The sequence below is a fragment of the Fukomys damarensis genome, unplaced genomic scaffold (genome assembly GCF_012274545.1).
Source record: "Fukomys damarensis isolate Sample0158 unplaced genomic scaffold, DMR_v1.0_HiC HiC_scaffold_3, whole genome shotgun sequence".
Lineage (NCBI taxonomy): Eukaryota > Metazoa > Chordata > Mammalia > Rodentia > Bathyergidae > Fukomys > Fukomys damarensis.
Genome location: NW_022900915.1, coordinates 8987714 through 9007127, shown reverse-complemented (window position 1 = coordinate 9007127; position 19414 = coordinate 8987714). Strand labels below are relative to the sequence as shown.

The 19414-nt window shown below is 55.8% G+C and overlaps 1 protein-coding gene and 1 long non-coding RNA gene across 3 annotated transcripts in view; one reads left to right on the top strand and one right to left on the bottom strand.

Annotated features, from left to right (window-relative positions):
- Il17b (interleukin 17B) overlaps positions 1 to 10821 on the bottom strand; it is a 31779-nt gene extending 20958 nt beyond the window's left edge. Inside the window, exon 1 of the mRNA XM_033766680.1 lies at positions 9614 to 10821. Within this exon, the coding sequence (XP_033622571.1) occupies positions 9614 to 9834 (221 nt within the window). The 5' untranslated portion in view covers positions 9835 to 10821. The remainder of the gene's footprint in view (positions 1 to 9613) is intronic.
- LOC104864270 lies at positions 1950 to 16824 on the top strand. Of its 2 annotated transcripts, XR_004518318.1 has the most exons (4): positions 1950 to 2024; positions 12940 to 13016; positions 15202 to 15532; positions 16025 to 16824. It is a non-coding gene; the product is annotated as an uncharacterized LOC104864270 (long non-coding RNA). The 2 variants fall into 2 exon arrangements; XR_780818.2 differs by having other exon boundaries at positions 12940 to 15532.
- The last annotated feature ends 2590 nt before the right edge of the window (positions 16825 to 19414 follow it).

The window sequence follows — 19414 nt, the reverse complement described above, 5'->3', positions numbered from 1 at the left end:
CTGCCATTTAGTCATCCTCTGGGGATATTTTGGTGTGGGGGACACCTCTCTTCTGACCTCCTGGGACCTGCAGGTCTCTTCAGTCCTTTGCCTTGACCTCTCCTACCTGAGCCCCTGAGTCCCAGACGGAGCTGACGAGTCCTCCAGGCGGGGGCTCTTGGGTCTCTCCACAGCTTGCGCCTGTCACGATGAAGCGTCTTGGGTGTGGATGTTGAGATATGGGCATAAGCGGCTTCCGTCCGCGCAGCGGGATCTCCGCGGTGGTTCTGCTGGGCTCACTGCACCTGTGCCCTGGGCTGTTTCAGTGGCACTTCCGAGTATAGAACTGGGAAGCAGGAAGTGGGGGGTTACGAGCCTCCTGTCCTTTCACTAGTGCCCCAGGGTTGTGCACGTGTACGGAATCTGTCTTTGGGGCTCAGGAAAGAAGGGGATAATGTTAACGACAAGTCTGCTGTGCATTGCGCTCTTCTACCACAATTCTTGGGGGGTGGGTACTGGGGATTGAACCCAGGGCCAGCACCAGCCCTGTTTTATCTTCAAACACGATCCCCTCTTGCCTCAGGCTCCCAGGGGTCTGGGATACCGGGCATGCACCACCAGGCCTGGCTGGATGGGGCCTCTTAAGGCCTGGGCAGGTGTCTGGCTCCACACCTTTGGTGCAAGGCATGTCCGGCCACTGGGAGGAGCTCTGTGAGCCTCAGAGGAGCAGCTCCTTAGCATGTGGCTGCTGCTGCACCATTCTTTATAGGCCCTGTGGGAAGCCTGGAGATGTAAATCCTGTCCAGGGAGCCAGGTTCTCATGGAAGAGATGGGCAGTAAGGAACTAGACCAGCAAGCATGTAGGGTGAGCAATTCGTGCCGAGTCCTGTCAGGCGAGCAGCGGGTGTGGTGAACAGGAATGTGAAGAGGGGGGCGGGGAGCCTCTGCCCACAGTGACAGTTGAACCGGGAACAGGAGCAGGGGAAAGAGTTGGCCATGATTCACTCTAGAAAGAGGGCATTTTGGACAGAAAGCATGTGCATATGCAAAGGCCCTGAGGCAGAAATACAACAACAACAAAAAAGCTAAGACATCTATAGGAGGTCAAGGTGGCCAAAGCATAATAAGAAAGGCTGCTATGGTGAGAGATGGTCACTCTTCAGGGAACAAGAGCCTGCAGCAGGGCATCCATGATCCCAGCCCCTGCCCTGTCTATGGCAACCTGGGGGTGGGGTTGGGCCTCCTCTGCAGTGATAAGGATGGCCATCCAAGGCCCCAGATTTCTGAAGAACAGACTTACTTCCCCATGGTCTCTCCTGTCCTGCTGTTCCCATCATCCCCAGGACCCCGTGACTGGTGCCTTCCTCACTGGAGATTCCAAGAAAATCTCAGAACTCTCACTTCCGTCCTGGGACTGGGGAACCAGGAAAGGAAGGAGATTCTCACACATAGCTTTCTCCCAGGGAGTTTGCTCGTGTTCCCAGGCTGACAACTGGCAGCCCTCAGAGCTCGTCCCCCACCTCTTCCTCCTCCTCTTCTCCTTGCCTCCCTCTCTCCCCCTGCCCCCTCCTACAGCTTAATGACTTCCACATGGGCCTCTGCCGGCCGGGGCCAAGCCTCCCAGCATTGTCTGAAATCTCCAAATTTAGAAGAAATATGAAAATTGTCAACCACTCCTTCCTTAGGGGGTAAAAGCAACATTCGGCACTAGGGGCAGGTCAAGGCGAGGTGGTCACGTGCTGGGCTCCCTGGCCAATGGGGGACCCCGGGAGGACTCTGCACCCGCCTCTTCCCAGCATCAGGCTCGCCTCTTCAGCTCTTATAAGGTAAAAGGCAGAGCAGCCTCTATGGCCAGGGAGCCACGGGCAAGGGGCTAACGGGAGGGGGTCCAGTGCTAGTCGCTTAAAAATGCCCCCGTGGCAGTGAGGGGTGTCAGAGGCTGGGTCACGTTAATTGCGAAGCGGTGACACCTCCAACCCCTTCCCACACAGGTGGGCCCCATCGTCAGGGCCAAGGAGCCACACCTGGACCAGACGCCGGGCGAGGTAAGCATGAGCCAGGACACGGGGTGCGAACAGGGTTTTGCGTCCTCCTCCCCAGGAGGTTGCATTTGGAGGTCTTGTCCTTGCTTTTGTGCTAACCGCTCTGAGCCTTCTGCCTCTCTGGGCCTCAGTTTCCCTGTCTGGACAGGTTTGGATTCGACGATCTCTAAGCGTTTGTCCAGGCTGATGGGCTCTGATCCACGGTTCTGTTGCCTCTAAGGTCTCTGTGTTGCTGCAGTAACTTGGGGATGGGAACAAAGGGGGTGGTCGGAGTCAATGCCCAAGCTTGCCCTCTGTGCCCAAGTCTGGAATCTATGTGCTCTCCCTTCCTGTGTGGTTGTGATTTAAGTTCTAAGAGCTTGGGCCTCCTGATAAGGAAAATAAGTTCAAATAATAGCTTTGAGAAACATAGCTGGAGGGAAATGATGTGAGCGTGGGCTTTCGCAGGGAGGCAGAGAGCAAGGAAGGGGCTGCGTTAGCTGTGTGTGGAGCCTGGGCCTGGGCTCCAGCCCAGCTCCGCTCCTGCTGCCTGGCTCTGTGGCCCTGGTGGTCACTGTCCCTCCGGGGTCTCCCCATCTGTATAAGGAAGTCTCTACACAGGATGCGGCTTCTGAGCCAGTTGAGCCTACCAGCAGCCAGTGCCCCTGACCTGAGGCCAACGATCTTGAGCTGAACCTGATAGTGGGCTCGGAGCCTGAGCAGATGCCCGAAGCCCCAGGAGCTTTTGGAGACCAAGTGTAAAGTGCAGGAAAGTGGCTGCCCGAGGCCACGGGGCTGACTTCGCCAGGACTCAGCTGGGTGGGCAAGGGCGGAACTCTGCATTCGGACACACACCGGTGCCGGACCGGGGGCAGGAAGGGGTAGAGCAACTGCAGGGCTCTCAGGAGGTGAGGTGTAGGTCTGAACCCCACAGAGAGAGGCAGGAGGTGGACGGGCACCAGGGGTCCTTTCTGCCTGGGCTCAGGGTGAGGATTCAGACACGCTCAGGCAGCATTCACACCTCCTCTGAACACACGCCCGCCACATGCAGGCCCGGGACAGAGCACAGTTCTCCAGGGCCAGGCTGTCTAGGGCCTTTACCATCTTGCTTCTGGGCACACAAAGCTCAACACTTTAATAACCCGAAAGCGGCCCTGGAATCCAGCCGACGGGGCCCATGCTAGCTTGTTCACTTACCAGCAGAGTGGCCCTGGGCAAATCAACTGCCATCTGAGCCTCAGTTCCTCCTCTAGAACGGGTACAGCCCTGGCTCTAACCTCCTGTGGCTGGCATGCGGAGCGAGGGGCATGTTCCCCTAGGAGCAGGGGCTGCAGTGACGACAGGACCAAGATGACAGTGGTCACGTTAGAGAGAAGGACAAATGAGACTGAGGTATAGAACACGGGCCCCTGAGGGAGGTCCAGCTCTGGCAGGAAGAGGCAAGGTGAATCTGGAAGCGGAGGTGAGGGGTGAAGGGCAGTCAATACGAAACCTTAAGAGCCATTTGTGACCCCATCCCTGCACGCACAAGCCATGTGGACCAGGCGTCTCCAGGGCATGGGGGCCGAGCACTGCACACTCATGGGCAGGGACCCCAGGCAGGGCCCAGGAATCTGCAGGCCAGGCCCCAGGACCTTTCCTGGCTTGGCTCACGGGGAGTTCTGGGAGTTCTGGGATGTAGAGCATCCTAGGACCCTCCGAGATGCAAGGCAGCTGAAGCACCCAAGAGGATGAATGGCTGTAGGTTCCATAGTGAACAGAACCTGCATCTCTGCCCTGCCAGGGGCTCTTAGAGATGGTACAATTAGGGAGAAATGTATTGCGTTCATTTGCATAGCAGAGGAGATCCCTGAGCTAACCAGTGTCTCTTTATGAACTAATTAATTTATCCTCACAAGACCTTGTGAGTAGGTACAAGCATCCCTATTGCTCAGGTAAGGTACTGGAGGCACAGAGACATTAAGTAGTTTGGCTAAGATCACACAGCTCATGACTTGTTAAGTTTAGACACTGTGTGTGCAGGCTGCTGTCTCCCCCAGGAGTCTCCAGCCTCCTGCCCTGCCCCTCACCCACCCTGCAATTTGAAGGAATCTTCAATGTGCCTAGGAGAAGGGGACAAAATATGGATGGGAAACTTCTCGGGATCCAGGTACTGGGCTGAACCATTTGCATTATCATTAGAAACTCTCGGGTTTATTAAGAGGAAGGAGTCAGCGTGAGCGCATCATGCCCAGTGTACGAAGAAGGAAACCATTACAGGTCACCCACCACAGGTCACACAACTCAAATGTAGCAAGGGTGTTTGACCTCATCCTGGAGCCCTAACTCACACGCCCTTCTCCTGCCTGCTCTGGATGTGCGGGCGGGCTCAGTGATAAGGAGGCCCACCTCACCCTCACGAGGAGACTGAGTCAGATTGGGCCACCCTGGGCTTGACCAAGCCTCTTGCTCTGAGGTCACCTGGTCTGCTGCCCAGCAGTCCCTAAGGCCACACAGAGGCCCTGAGGACAGAAGCAGCCTTTTCCTGCTGGGTCATTTCTGGGAAAGAGCAGATCAAACACACAAAGTCTTGAGGAATGGAAAGGTCTAGCCTGAGCTGCCACTGCCCTATACCCCAGGGACTCCCCCGGCCCCGAGATGGTCTCTGAGGTCCTCACCCTGGGCTATGCTAGACTCTGCCTCCTCCTGCCATTGTCCAGTAGAACAGTCCGTCAGCTCAGGGCCTCCGGTGGTTCAAAGATCCATTATGAAGGAGTTTCTGCATTGTGTCCATTTTTGTGTTCGTCTCCACAGAAGCCACATTTTCTGGGCTTTGTACCCAAAAGGGGTCACTGGGTGTATGCAGGAAACTACGTGATTATTTTCCACGTGGCCAAGTGGACATCGTCTCACTCTCCGGCAGTAGATGGTGTTCCCTTCTTCCTGACCACACTGGAAAGGATCAGCATTCTTGACGCATGTGTGCCACCCACTCTATTTCATGTGACACATTTCTCTAATAAGTGCTGTAAAGGAGGGGGCTGCAGGTATAGCTCAGTGGTGGAGCACTTACCTAGGATAAGCCAGCCTCTAGGTTACATCCCTAGCACCCACCCCCTAAAACGAAGGAAGAAATGGAAATAAAATGCATGTGTGTGTTTGGCAAGACGCTATGCTCCTGTCCATGTGGGCATCTAGAAATCAACCTTCCGTGTGCTGAGTGACTAAGCACCTGAATCACAGACACTTGGCAGGCCCTGGGGTGGAGTGAGCCCTACCCACATCAGCCCCCAGCCCAGCAGTACACAGTCTCCACAGTTCAATCAGAGCTGCCTGAGGCAGTGAGCTGCAGGAGTCGGGGAGAGAGCCCACCGTGGCTGCCACTGCCACCGCAGCTAACAGCCTGTCTAGACAGGCCCCATGGGGTCATCAGTCTGGCCTCACCACACATCTTGGGAGCCTTGGACAGCCGCTCCCTGCTTGCAAAAGAGGCTCATGGGCAGCAGCGCTTCCCCACCAGAAGACTTTCCCCAGTTCAGAATGCACCCCATTTTGCAGCCAGACACCCACTCTCTCAGCCTGCGAGCTGAACCTCTTCAAGCTCTGCTTTTGTTAGCCACGGAGGGAGACAAGGCTGAGTTGAGAGCCAGGCTCTCTCTGCCTGAGTCTTGAGGTGAAGGGAGCACAAGGACATGTGACCGTGCTGAGAGTGAGACTAAGGCACAGTAGGCTAAAGGTGCCAGTCGGGGGCCTGAGCGGAGTCCTGCATGTGCCTCGCAGCAGCTGTGGAACCTTGGGCATCCTACAGAGACCCTCTGTGCCTCAGCTGCCTCAGCTGTGAAACAGGGTGTTGTTAGGGTGGGCCAAGTCCACTTGGAGCCTCATCAGCCTCGAATGACCTTTATCACCTGCCCCCAACCTGTCAGAGACTTGAAGAATTGGGCTAGACCAAAACTGGGGACAACTCTTGGCCCCGCCCCAAGAGTACCACCCAGCTGCAGACCTAGACCCCTAGACTTCAGAGACCGTTCTTTGGATCCAAGCTGTGCTTCAGGGAGGTAAAGACGCTCCAACCTGGAAAGCACACTGGACCCACAGGCTTAATAGGGACACTGCCCATCTGCCACTAACTTCGCCCTCATCTCTTCCTCCGCTCCCGATGGAGGCTCAAGCCAGGCTCCAGAAGGGGGCTGCTGGCCTCACAGTGGCAGCCACAGTGACCATGGCACCACCCTAAACTGTGCTGCCAGGCTCAGATGCCTCTGGTCAGCACTCTCAGAGCCGGCCAGACCTGAAACACATGACCAGCAACCCTGAGATTCTGAGGGCAGACACTGAGATAAATGAACAAGATGGGGAAAAAGAAAGAGACAGCTGACTCCTGGTCCTCTGAGACTTGAGGAAGTGCCCCCCAAAGCCCTTTAGGCCTGAGGCTCACCGTTCGGGATGGAAGGGGATAGCTCAGGTCATGCCATGTGTGCTGGTGGATGCCAAGACTTCCCGAGGGGCTAACAAGGCTGTGGGTGGAGGCAGTGAAGGCAGCAGCACACCCTAGACAGATGGCAAGGAGCACAGCCAGGTGGACAGCCCAGAAAGCAAAGCTGGAGAGGGAAGACGGCAAAGACACTTGCTGGAGAGCTGTGCAGAAGCCCATTGGCTGGAACCCAGGCTTGGCCTTAAATTCAGAGGCTGACGAGATACTAAAGGCCTGGAAAGCAGGGCCTCAGAAGCTGGGCAAAGCCAAATCTGGTGGTGCATGCCTGCAGTCCCAGCACTCTGGGAGGCTGAGGCAGGAGGACTAAGAGTTCAAGCACAGGGCCGGGATTTAGCTCAGTGGTTCTGCCGCTTGCTTCACAAGCGCAAGGTCCCAAGTTCGATCCCCAGGTACAAAAAAAAAAAAAAAAAAAAAAAAAAAAAAAAAAAAAAAAAAAAAAAAAAAAAAAAAAAAAAAAAAAAAAAAAAAAAAAAAAAAAAAAAAAAATCAAGCACAGCCTGGACAACATAACAAATTGAGGCCTGATCTCAAAAATAAAAATACAGTGGGTTGAGGATGTAGCTCAAATGCCTGGGTTCAGTCTCCAGTACCTCGAAGAAGGAAGAGGAGGAGGTGAAGGAGAAAGAAGAGGAAGAGGAAGGAGTTGTGGAAAGTTGTCTTTGATATCTTTCAGTCCCTTCCTTTCCCCAAAACTCCCCTCAGCCAAAGCTCCATGCAGGATAGTTCCAGGAATCTGGACATCAAGTAATTCTCAGGTGGACGTCAAACAACGGGTAAAGGAGACCACGCGGTTAGGAGAGGTAGGAGACCCGAGAGCTACAGACGCCAGCTTCCAACCTCTCAGAGCCTTCTGAGGAAGGTCAAAACCCCGGAACAGAGGCGGGAGGACCCAGAGAGGCACAAAGCAGCTGGGTATCAGGAAGGAGTCTCCAATAGGGACGGGGAGGGGAGGCAGAGTAAGGTGATTTGGAAGGGGCGAGCTCCCTGCCACAAAAAGTGTGTGAGGTTGGTAGGGAAGCCGTAGAGAGGGGCAGGCGTCAGCGGCTGTGTGGCCTTTCCCGTCACCCGCCTGCAGCTTCATACGCCAGATGCAGCTGCTGTGGGACCGTAAGGGTACTAAACTCCCCGCGGCCTGCATGTCAGACTCCAGCCAGATGTGGGGCGTCAGTGCTGCCCTGACTTTGCCCAGGGACCTCTTGGGGGCTCTACCTCCCACTTCCTTTCACCCCACTGCTGCCTAATGCCCTTCCCGGGAGACCTGGAGTCTGACCGCGAGGCAGGAGTCCCAGGGGTCCATTCAGTCACCGGCCTCCGGCCCTGCAGCAGTGAGTCTGAGCGGGCTGAGTTCCCTGGAGCCCCATTCACACGCTCCAGAGAGTCTGCCTGGACATTCCAGGAGGGTCACTGGGCAGCTTCTAATTTAGAACCGAGATGCTTCACACACACACACACACACACACACACACACACCCCTGCATCCTTTCCCCCAGAAGTGGGCGGGGTGTCACAGGAGCCTAGAAAAAGACAGTAGCTCTCCTGGATGGATGAGTCACAGAAGACACAGCACAGAGACTAGGGGTGCAGTGCTGATCGGGGCGTCCTCCTTCCGGGGCCCAGGGATGTGGACAGTCATGGGAGACAGGACAAGGTGCAAGCCAGGCCTGGTAAGGGTGCCAGGGAGGTGGCTGTGAGCACTGAGCAGACGAGCAGGCAGCCCTGTGGCCTGCATTGCCTGGGGCCAGCTTCAAGCCAGGCTCAGAAAGTGAGCCAGGGGTCTTAGAATAGAGGCAGAAGGGTCACGGGGAAGGGGATTCGGGGAGTCCCTGCCTCGCGCTGGCTGTAAAGCTACAGTGACCTGCTGTCCCCATGACATTCACAGTGGGGACCTGGTGGAAGCTTAAACGTTCCAGGGATTCATCCTAAACCCATAGCACCTTAGTTCTTCCTGAGCTCAAAGGGCCTCAGAGTGCATTGAGCCTCTGTCCCCACGTCGCACATGAGAAACTGAGCCCCAGCAGTGGGCAGAACCTTGCCCAAGACTTCCCTGTCAGTGTCCTCTGCTGCTTCTCTGCCTTCTAGGCTGGTGGTGCGCTCCTCACCACTGAGGGCGACGCACAGATGAGCGGCGGTGCCAGCCAGGCCCTGGCCCCATGAGGAGTCGGAAGGTGGCAGCCTGTCTTGAGCTCCAGCTGCGCTGCCCACGGAGCCCGTTACGTGGCCAGAGACAATCCCCATGCTGTTGGCAGCAGCAGATGGGAGGCCTCCCATGGAGCAGAGAGGGCTGGGACCCGAGGCCCTGGGTTCTATCCTTGGCTCAGCCTCAACTCTCCAGGTGACCTTGAACATGACCTCTGACCTCAGTGTGTGGAACGAGGGGCGGGGCCAAAGCAGCTAGAGAAGCTGAGAATTTGATCCACAGTCTGTCTCCAGTGCCTTGTTGGGCCTTCTTTGTATCTGTCTCCAACATTTTAGATTTTACTTACCTGGCTTGGCCCAGGAAGAGAACATCTGCCTGTGCATTCTAAGCCCGAGCTTCACTTTCCAGCTATAAATTCCCAGAGAGAGGAAAACCGGGGCAACCTTTTGAGATCACCCCAGTGAGAGAAGCTGAGATAAGAGAGGGTCAGCACATGGCTCCGGGTCACACACCAAGTTATGCCCTGACTGGAAGTTGATCTTGGGTCTCCTGATACCCACGTCACTGACCACACTCCTCCAGAACAGTCGACCCAAGAGCCACTCACAAGCAGACCCAGTCACTGATTTACTTTGATGGGTCAATATCCTGTGCAGGGAGCCTATAATCTCTCTCTCTCTCTCTCTCTCTCTCTCTCTCTCTCTCTCTCTCTCTCTCTCTCTCTCTTTCTCTCTCTTTCTCTCTTTCTCTCTCCATCTGGGACTCAGTTTCCTCTGCCCCAGATATCTACGAGCTCCTCTTCCCCAGCGCCAGGGATCCACCGGGACCACAGGGCTTCCCTGGGCGGCCCCTGCTGCCTCGGCCTCGGCCTGCTCTCCACGGACAGTAGAGGACCCTGGCCAGGAAATCCCACCCAGTCCCACCCCAGACCCCAAGGCTGGGCCTCAACCAGAATTACAGGCCCCAGCCGGGCTCCCCTCTGAGAATCTGGATTTTTCTTACCATAAAAGGGCAAGTGTGTCTCCCCTGCTCCCTGCTGCCAGCACTGCTGGGGGAAAGGCTAAGCTATTTTTAGAAAACTCAAGGGTTTGCTCTGAACTCAAGATGAAGCTGGCCTGAGCCTGCACCCTGAGCCCCTCCCCGTCCCTCCTCCTCCTCTTCCCGCCGTCCCTCTCTGGCCCTGGCTGCCCTGCTCTCCAGCTTGCTCCAGCCGGCTCTGCCATGTGCTCTCCCTGCCCTGCACCTCCCCTCTCTTTCCTCTCTTCCTCCCCGTTTTCTTCTCCTCAAATCTTTTCACGGTCAGCCTCCCTCCCCACGGCCCTCCCTCAGATCCCCCTTCTGGTGGTTGGAGAAAGTAACACATCTGCACCCCCATCCGCTTCTCAAACGCTATTTACAACATAAATTCCAAACATCCGCCATCTGGTTCTAGGAAGGGCCAAAAGTTATTTGGAGAAGGAAGTCACGATTATTCCATCTTCAAAGCCAAAAGAACTTAAAGGCCTCTTCTCTCCCACCTTCCTGGGGTGGGAGGTGGGGGGTCTCAGCGAACGTCTGACCCATTAGGATCCCTCAGTGAGTAGAGGGGGTCAGGACATCTACTGGAGAGCCAGCTGCACCTCTGACTGCATGCACCCCTGGGAACTTATTGTGTCTCCCCTTCATGCCTCAGTTTCCTCAGTGAACGATGGGTGTGAGCCTAGGATGCTTCTGGTACTAGTGCTCTAACACTCCACGTCCTGGTGCAGAAATTTCACCTGGTCCTGGTCACTGGGCGGGTCCCAGCTTTGAACTGAGCAGTGAGGAGTGGGATGAGGGCGGGATCTGACCTGAACGCCCTGCGAGGTCCAGTCCTCTCCCGACATATCGCGCGCGCACGCGCGCACGCGCAGACCCCGAAGCCCAGGGAGGGCAAGGCCTTTGTCCACGGTCACACGGTGTACGTATCTGCAGACCTGGTGCCCGGCCTGCTTCCCCTCTCACCCAACACATTCCAGAAGAAACCAAGATTTGAGTTACCCGGAAAGTCTCACCAATCGCAGCAAAGCCCCCCAAACCGAGCTCCCTGCTCTCGGCAAAGCAGACAGGCCGGAAGGCAAGACTCACACCTTTATCGTGGTGGTAGCTTTTGGTTTGTTGTTTTCTATCAAATGGGCAACAGGTAAGGGAAAGATACAAGGGCACAGGCAGAAGAGCAACCAAAATAAGAAGCCCCCTTAATTCTATTGACACGCAGCCCTTGCCAGGGCCCAGCAGGCTTCTGCTTAGACGAAAAATGCTTTCTCTCTTCACAACCCCTCTCCATGAAGGCAAACACACACACACCTGAAAAACGCCAGGAGACACTGACTCAGGCTATCACTCTGAAATGACGCCATGTTCCCAGCACACTGGCACTCACCTGTAACCACGGCCACTCAGGAGGCCAAGGCAGGGGTACTGCAAGTTCAGGGCCAGCCTGGGTGACATAGTGAGATACTATCTCAAAACAAAATTTTAAGAAGGTGCTTGGGATATAGCTCAGTGGCAGAGTGCTTACCTGGCTTGTACAAGGCCCTGGCTTCTATTCCAATACCATAAAAAAAAATTAAAAATAAAAATAATCTATAAATAATCTGGGCCCCCTGGGCGAGCCAGGAAGGCTTTTGGGCTGCCTGGAACCAATCTGACACTTACTAGCTGTGTGGTCCGGAGTTAGTGCTCTGAGAGTCTTGGTTTCCTCATCTGTGAGATGAGGGTGGAGTGGTACCTAAACCCATACACGATTATGCGTGAGGCAGAGAAACCACGGCAGGAGGTGGTGCATCCAGAGTTCCCCTTCTGTGATAGTGGTGGCTGTGATTAGGGTGGGTCCCGAGGTGCCCGTACAGAGGAAGCCAGCTTGGGAATAGTCCTCGCCAGCCTTTGCTCTCAAGGTGACAGGGACTGCGGGAACACTTGCCTCTAGATCCCTCCTGGGACACCTCCCGGGCTGAGCTCCTGGGACACAGCCTGGGGCGGGGTCTAGGCCAGCCACACCGCTCCCCACTCCCCCTCTTCTTTCCGTTTCTTCCCTTTTCCCTGCTCACTGCATTCAACCTCAGAACGCACTCCCAGGGTTCGCTGCACACCAGAGCGCCCTTCCCTGGGGAGGAAGTGGGGAGCGTGTGGGGCTGCTGAACTCACGCTCTGGGAACAGAGGCCCAGTGAGGCTGTGTGCACAGGGGACCGGAGGAGGGGCCCAGGCGGCAGCCCGCAGACAATTTCCACATCTGGTCCCGAACCTCCACAGGCCTTCGCCTCAGCCTCCTTGCTACTCTTCCCACCCCTACCCTATGGGTGCCGATAAGAGGCACTGCGGCCGTTTGTTTTGGGCTTACTTATTTCATGCTTCAGGTTGTTTGCCCTTGGTGTCCACCTCATTTGGCTTTCACAGACAAGGCCCGGAAAAGTGAAGACCCTGGTCCTAGATCACACAGCCAGTAAATACTAGAGGCGAGGGCAGGGCATGTTTTCTTCATTCTTACCCAATCTGTGATGGGAACTGGCCCTGGAGGCCAAACCAGAGGCTGCGGAGCTCACACATACGTGGAGTGGAGGCCAGGGTGCTGTCCAGGCAGCCCCGAGAGGTGACCAGGTGTGAGCGCTGGCCGTGGGCTTGCTCAGAGCCCTGGCCTCCGTCCTCCCTCACTGTGGGCCTTCTGGTCACAGATGTGGCCCATTGCTTTCCCTCGTGTTTCTTGGAAACAAGTAAGGACAGAAGAGCCTACCAGGCTTTTGCAGTGACCATTGTGAGCGTTGCTTCAGGGTCGCCCGGCCAACTGAGCATGCAGAGTCTGGGTCCCAGTCTGCTCCTGACACTTCTCGGCAGGTGATCCCACCTGGGAGAGGCAATCACCCAGCCTCTCTGGCCCTGAGGGTGCTCAGGTGACAGTTCCCCAGACCTCTGGGGATTGGTGTGCAGCTGGAAGGGGTCTTGGGTGGTTATCATCACCTGGTTACCCAGGTTTCGTCTACCCCAAGTGGCTCCTTTCTTATGTTTAAGGCTGGAGGGGGGAAATTTCATGCCAGACCAGTTCTTTAGCCAGAAGCTTCTGCTGCTCTTGGATCTAGAGTTTCTCTGAAGACCCCCTTGAGAGCCAGGCTGGTACAGCAGTGACACTGGCTGCCCTATTGGAAAGGTCTGCTTCCACGGGGGCTGGAAATTCTTGGGGAGTTCTGGGCCCACAGTGGCCAGGCCCCTCAGTCTCTCCAAACCTGGCAGCCACATCAGGGTCCTCAGAGGCCAGGGCCCTGGCCACAGAGCAGCCCAGCATCCCTCTGATGGGCGGGATCTCTGTTCCTTGCAGGGAAGGGCACCGGCGGGTGTTGGAGGAGAAGCCCAGAGCAGGAACCAACCGGGGAGCAGGTGGCAGGCAGCAGAACTGTGAGTGTCTCTCAGCTCCTCCACACACGGTGTTGCAGGCAGCTCCTGGAGTATCTGGGACCATGGGGACAAACCCCCCACGCTGACCCTCTCCAGGCCTCAGAACAGTGAGGAAAAGGAAGGCCCAGGTTGAATGGCGGCATTGTGTGCAATTCTGGGCCTTTGTGTTCTGAGCAATGGAACCAAAGAAGGGAGAACTGATCAGGAGCTGAAAATCTATCCACCCGCCTCTCCCGATGAAATAGCCGTGCAAGTGTGTGATTTGATGAGTGAGCGGCTGAGGGAAGATGTCAGGAACAGTAGCAGTCTTCCCCGAAGAGAGTGAAGAGCACCAGACCCAGAGACAGGAGGCCCTGGGACAAATCACAGCCGCTCTGAGCCCGCTGGTAACCAACGGGCCACTGGGGCTTTGGAAGGGCTCCCAAAGTCGGGCTGTGTCCTAGGTGTGCTGCAAAGCTCAAGAAAGAGCAGCAGTTGTTTTTGTCGCCCATTTTTCTCACGCTTGCTGATTATTACAGGCGCCTTCATGCTCCTGGTAGAGGGCAGGATGAGGCACTGGCCCCATTACGACAACAGGGGAAACTGAGGCCTGGCGAGTGAAGGAACTTCAGAGTCACGGGGATAGGCAGTGGCAGAGGGGCATTCTGGTGCCAGTTCTCACGTAGCTGGAAAAAAGGAAGAAGGGGCTGGAGGTGAACGGAGGGAAGATGGAGGGACAGACTCCAGCAGGGAGGTGGGACAAGGCCCAGGCCTGCCTTATATAACGCGGCCCACCTGTTCGCCCCGGCACACACCACACGTGTGTGCAAACGTGCCCCCCAGTCCTTGCTCACCAGCGAATGAGCCACAGAGACTGGGTCTAAACAAATTGGATTAGAAAGGCTGCTGCGGGCGCCTCCTTCTGCTCCTGTCCGGCTCCGACACCAAGCAGGCTGCGGAGAGGCCAGCTGCACAATCCCCGCCACACTGACAATCGTCCTGGCCCCCAGGCCCCAGCCCTGAGCCCCAGGAAGGGGACGGGGTCTGAGAGGATGCCACAGTGATGGATGGAGTGAGGGAGGCTCCGGGCCGCCTCCAGGACGCACAGGATGTTAGTGCTTGTGTGAGGCCACTTCCGAGTGTTCCCAGCCCACCCCGCCGCCCGCTCCTCCCCCTTCTCCAGCCTCTCCTGCAGTCACCACTGCCTGTCTAGGACTTGGCCCTGCCGCTATACCCATCCCTGGCTCCATGTTCTCACAGCTGGGCTGAGCCGGAAGTGGGCAGCTCAGGAGACATCAGCCTGGGGAGAGCACCAGGTGGCACTTCAGAGTAAGGAAACTGGGCAGCAGAGCGAGGCCACCTGAAGGTGGCATCTAGTGCTCTCATGTGCATTGTTGGGTTCAACCCTCAAAATGTGCCCGGGAGTAGGAGACTGCCATGGAACCAGTGTGACCGCTGGAGTTTCTTCATCACAACACCTTTTCCTGAGCCCTGAGACTGTGCCGGGCCAGGTGACAGCTGAGGACAGAGACGAAAGACCCATTGTCCTATCTTCTGTTGCTCTAGGAATCACTCTCTGGGGACTGGAGCTTGGGCACTGGGGCTCCCCTGGCTTTTGCAGGCACGGTCCCACAGAGATCGGATATTTCCACCCAGGGCAGCTGCAGCAAGAACCCGGCCCTGATGTCAGGCAGCCCCCAGTTCCCATCCTGTCCCACTCCCTTCCCGGCTGGATCGCTGTGGTCAAATGACTTAGCATCTCCACGCGTGTTTCGCCTTCTCCAAAGCAGGACTGCAAAAGCTCCCGCTTCATAGGGACAACAGGATGAACTGCCATTGTCTGCACTCGCCTGGAGGCTCAGCCGGGGTCACAGCAGGAGCTAGGAGCTGGGTCAGAAGCGGGTGGGCCCCTCACCTGCCGTTCCTCTTCCCCATCCAGTCCATGGTCCAAGCAGTCAGGGGCCAGGACAGCTAAAGGTTGGCGCAGGCGGTTTCCCTGTCACATCCTGGTCCTGCCCCAGCCCCACAGCAGGAGAGCCCAGGTGACCAGCAGGGGCCCCCAACCCTCTGGGTGGCAGCAGAGGTGGGGCGCGCAGAGGGCTCCCAGCCCGGAGCAGCCTGCCATATAAGGGAAGGAGCCCAGGAGCCTCCTCACCCTGGCCTGGAGAGAAACCCCAGACAGCCACTGTTTATTTCTCCTTCCCAGCCTCCTCTTCACCCTCCCCTCCAGCGCTTCCAGACAGAAGACAGAGGATCCCCGGCTGGCTGGCGACATCTCCTGAAGACAGGGCGAGAGGGGGGGAAATGGCCGTCCCCCGGGGTCAGGCTCCCGGGCTGCCAAAAGCCCTCCCTGAACCTCCAGGTAAAAGGCCCACCTGGCTCAGCCTCCTCCTATCACAGAAGGGGAAGCAGAGACCCCAAGGGGAAAGTGACCTGCTAAGATAACAGTGCCAACTGCCGACGGGATCCTGGGACCCGACGGACCAGCTGTCTCATCTCCTGACTGGGGGTCCAGAGCATGCAAGAGTCTTCGTGGGGTAAGTGCAGCGGGAGCACCATGGCCCCCTGCTCAGAGAGGCCCTCACTGGAAGGAGGCAGGGGGTGGGGCAAGTGCCATCGGCCCCCCCAGCAAGAGTGCGTGACCCAAATGAAGTGTTCCCGGGCCCAGGGAGCCAGGAGCAGCCCACCCTCCCACGTCTCTCCTTCCGCCCTGCCAGCTGCATGCACACATCCTTGTCCAAAAAGCCTCCCAGCTCCCCCAAGGACAAGACCTCTTTGTCTTCCAAGCCTCTGTCGTCCTTTCATGGCCTCTCCTTGTCCTGCTTGGGTCCGTGTCCGTCATTCCCAGTTTTATTTGGTTTGCTTTGTTTGTTTGTTTGCTAGTACTGGGGATCAAACCCAGGGCTTCCACACTGAGCTATATCTGCAACTATTTTTTTATTTTTTATTTTTTGAGACAAGGTTTTGCTAAGCTGCTAAGTTGCCCAGGCAGGGTTCAAACTTGTGATTCTCCTGCCTCAATCTCTCAGAGTGCGAAGATTACAGTCATGGGACGCGGGCATTTTGCTTCTACCTCGACCTGACTATCAGGCTCGGCCCCATCTCCCTGGGCACAGAAGAGGAGCTTCATTTGCTCAGTGACCAGGTACAATTATGAGGCCCCGTCCCAAACCCAACGGTCAGGGAGGAGAGACCCAGAGCGGAGGTTGATGGAAGGGTTGCTGGACTGTTTTTTCTGAGTTGAGCAGCCCAGCACAGCTCCTTGCTCTGTGCCTTCAGAAAAGCCCCTGCTGTGCAGCCTTAGGGCTCACAGGGATCGACACAGCAAATATTCAAGAAGAGGCCTTTTGGTTCTAGTCATCACCCGTGTGTAGGCCACCGTAGTACTTTAAAATGTAAGATGAGTCCTCTGAGTACTTAAATAGAAACCGTTATTATAAAATGAAAATGGTAACACTGTCCAAAGGTAGAAATAAACACAGTGAAAGTGACACAACATGGTTAGGCTTTAACCTGACGTGTGGCTTGCAGGATCCTGAGCGGTAAGAGGGGTCAGGAAGGTGTCAGCCCAGGCAGGACGGAAAGAGAAGCGACGGAGACCACCGGAGCCACTCTGTCCCCAAGTGACTCAGTGCTGAGACCCCCAGCTCCCACACCGCAGGGGCCTGGCCCAGCACCTCCTCTGCCGGGTGCGGAGCAGGGGTGTGGCGTGGACATGTTGTCCCCTGGCCGAGAGAGTCCAGGTTAGAACTGCTCGCCAACCAGAGACAGTTTGAAAGTTTTCTTTTTTCCATCCTACCCCTCCTCCCTCTTCTTCTCCTCTTCCTCCTCCTCTTTCTTCTTCTTCTTCTTCTTCTTTTTTTTTTGGTACCGGAGATCGAACTCAGGTATCCTGCCAAGTTGCCCAGGTTAGGCTCTGATTTGCAGTCTTCTTGCCTCAGCCTCCCAGAGTGCTGGGATAACAAGAGCACAAGAGCTTTTGCAAGAGGAAGGCAGTCCTTTGGCTGAGAACACCTCTGGGAGGCAGGCTGTCCCCGCAGCAGGCCAGCAGACCTACCCCAACCAGCAGACTAGAGGAAGACTTCCCACCCCGCCCAGAGTTTGGATCGAGCCTTATGTCAGATTCCTGATGCAGGTAGGCATGGGAGACGTTTTTTCTTTGCTTTTCTTTTTTTTTTTGATACCAGGAATCCAACTCGGGACCTTGCGCTTGGAAGGCAGGTGGCAGCACCACTGGCCTGTCTTGTTTTGTTTCCATTGAGTTTATGGGTACTTTTTAGGTATATAGTACACTTACATTCATCATTGGGATCCTGTACCTTTACATGGCAGGTCTTGGTTCTCATTTTTTCCCCATTCCCCTCCCCTCCCTTCACCCCCTCCACCCTTCCCTATTTACAAAGACTTTGTTTCCATTTTTTCCTTTTCTCATATTTTTTCCTTTCCCCTACCCTTCCCACTTCCCCTACACCTTTAGCCCTTTTCTTCCTATTTCATATTATCAGTTATACAATTTGGATCTTATTTACACTTTTAGTTTTTCACACCAGAGAAACTATTCGTTATTTATTACACACGTGTCCTATTTATTTCACTTAAGAGTATGGCCTCAATGTGCATCCATTTTCCTATAAATGACTCTAGTTTCTCATGCTTTATTATTTTGTTCTTTTAAATGGTGGTGTTTTCTTTTTTCTTTCCCAGCCCTGAGGAAAGGCTACCCATCCCCTTCAGAAATCCCTGAAAGTGTAGGTCACTGGCATCCAGGCCACCACGGTTACCACCAGACAGAGCAGGAGGATCCTCGGGGACCCTGAGAGCCTGCTTGGGCAGGAAGAGTTGGCGGGGGGTGGGGTGACGGTGGTGGTGTTCCCTCCCAAGCCAGGCACAGGGAAGGAAGTGAATCAACTATGCAAAGCCATCAGCCAGATCAACAAGATGTGGAGCTCTGCACTCAGGGCACTGGAGATTTCACCAGCTTCAATCTAGGCACAAAACTCTCATTCTGGAGCGCCTGAGGCTGAGGGGCGATCCTCACTGCCTGCCCTGATTTCGGGGTGAGGCGGGTTCACCATGTCCCTTCCCTCAGGATGGGCCATCCATCCACGAAAGGTGTGGTCATAAGTTGTAAACTGCTTTGCAAGAGTGGGAAAGGTCCAGGTGCAGCGACACACACCTGTAATCCCAGCACTCTGAGAGGCTGAGGTGGATGGCTCACAAGTTCAAGCCCAACCTGGACAGCTAGAGATTCAGCAAGACCCTTATCTCGGTGAAAAAAAGAAAGAGGGAAAAAAAGAAACAGAGGTGTGGGGAAGCTAGGGATGATGTAACTTTAAAAAGGACAGGAACGGAGCAGTCACAGGAGATCACAGCAAGAGTGTGGAGCAGGGTGTCGTGAGGTGGAAACAAACCGAGAACAGCATCTCAGCGACTGAGACTGAGCACAGGAAGAAGAGAGGGCACAGGGAGCCAGGGGCTGTGAGCCTGGAGCAGCAAACGTGTGGACGGAGGCGGAGAAGAGAAGCCCGAGGGCATGGGGGCAGCTGGGGGCCTCCAAGCTCAGGGAGGGTTCAGAGCCAGTGGGAGCCCTTTGCAGAGATAGGGCCCTGTTTGCGCGTGAGGTCTCTGTTCCACTTTGAACAGCGCGTCTGGGGGTGAGGGCTCGGTGGGCACAATGCAAAGTCCCATGGTGCTGTCTGGCTGCACCAAGCATAAAAGTGGGGGCATGGGGTCCAAAAGCTAGGTCGGAACAGATGGATCTCTAGAGAGAATTTGGTCCGCCTCAGGTTAGGGTTAGCTGAGGAGGGAGGGGTTATGGGAGAGGTAGAATATTCTAAAATTGTGGCAACAGTGACTATTAAAAGCCACTGAAAGAGCAGGGAGTGTAGCTTGGTGGTTAGAACACATGCTTAGTATGCACTTGTGTGGGGCCCTGGGTTCAGACCTCAACGCTGCAAGAAACAAGCAAGCCAATTTATTTAACTGTGCACTTTCAGTGGTAGAGGCTATCGCAATGAAAGAAAAAAAGCCAGCAGGGCTGGAGAAGCAGCTCAGTGGTTTAACACTAGCTTAGTGTCCAGCTCAATCCCAGCACTGCGAGGAGGGAGAAAGAAGGAAAGGAAAGGAAGGCAGGGTTTGGTCCAGCAGGCTTCAGTGGCTGCCAAGGACGGGAGGCACAACTGGGGTCGTGACAGAAGCCTTCGCGCAGGCCTGGGGGGGGCAAGAGGAGTCCACCTCTGCACGGCCACCTTGCCAGCCGCGCGGCCCTGTCCCCCAGCCTGAGGTGCAGTGCTGCATCTCTGGTCAGTTGGGAGTCTGAGATGAAGCACTGTAGCTCGGGAAGGGAGAAGTTGTTCTGCAGCCTCGGCCTGGACATGGTAAGTGGTGCCTGGGGGCGGCTGGAAGGACAGGACATTCCC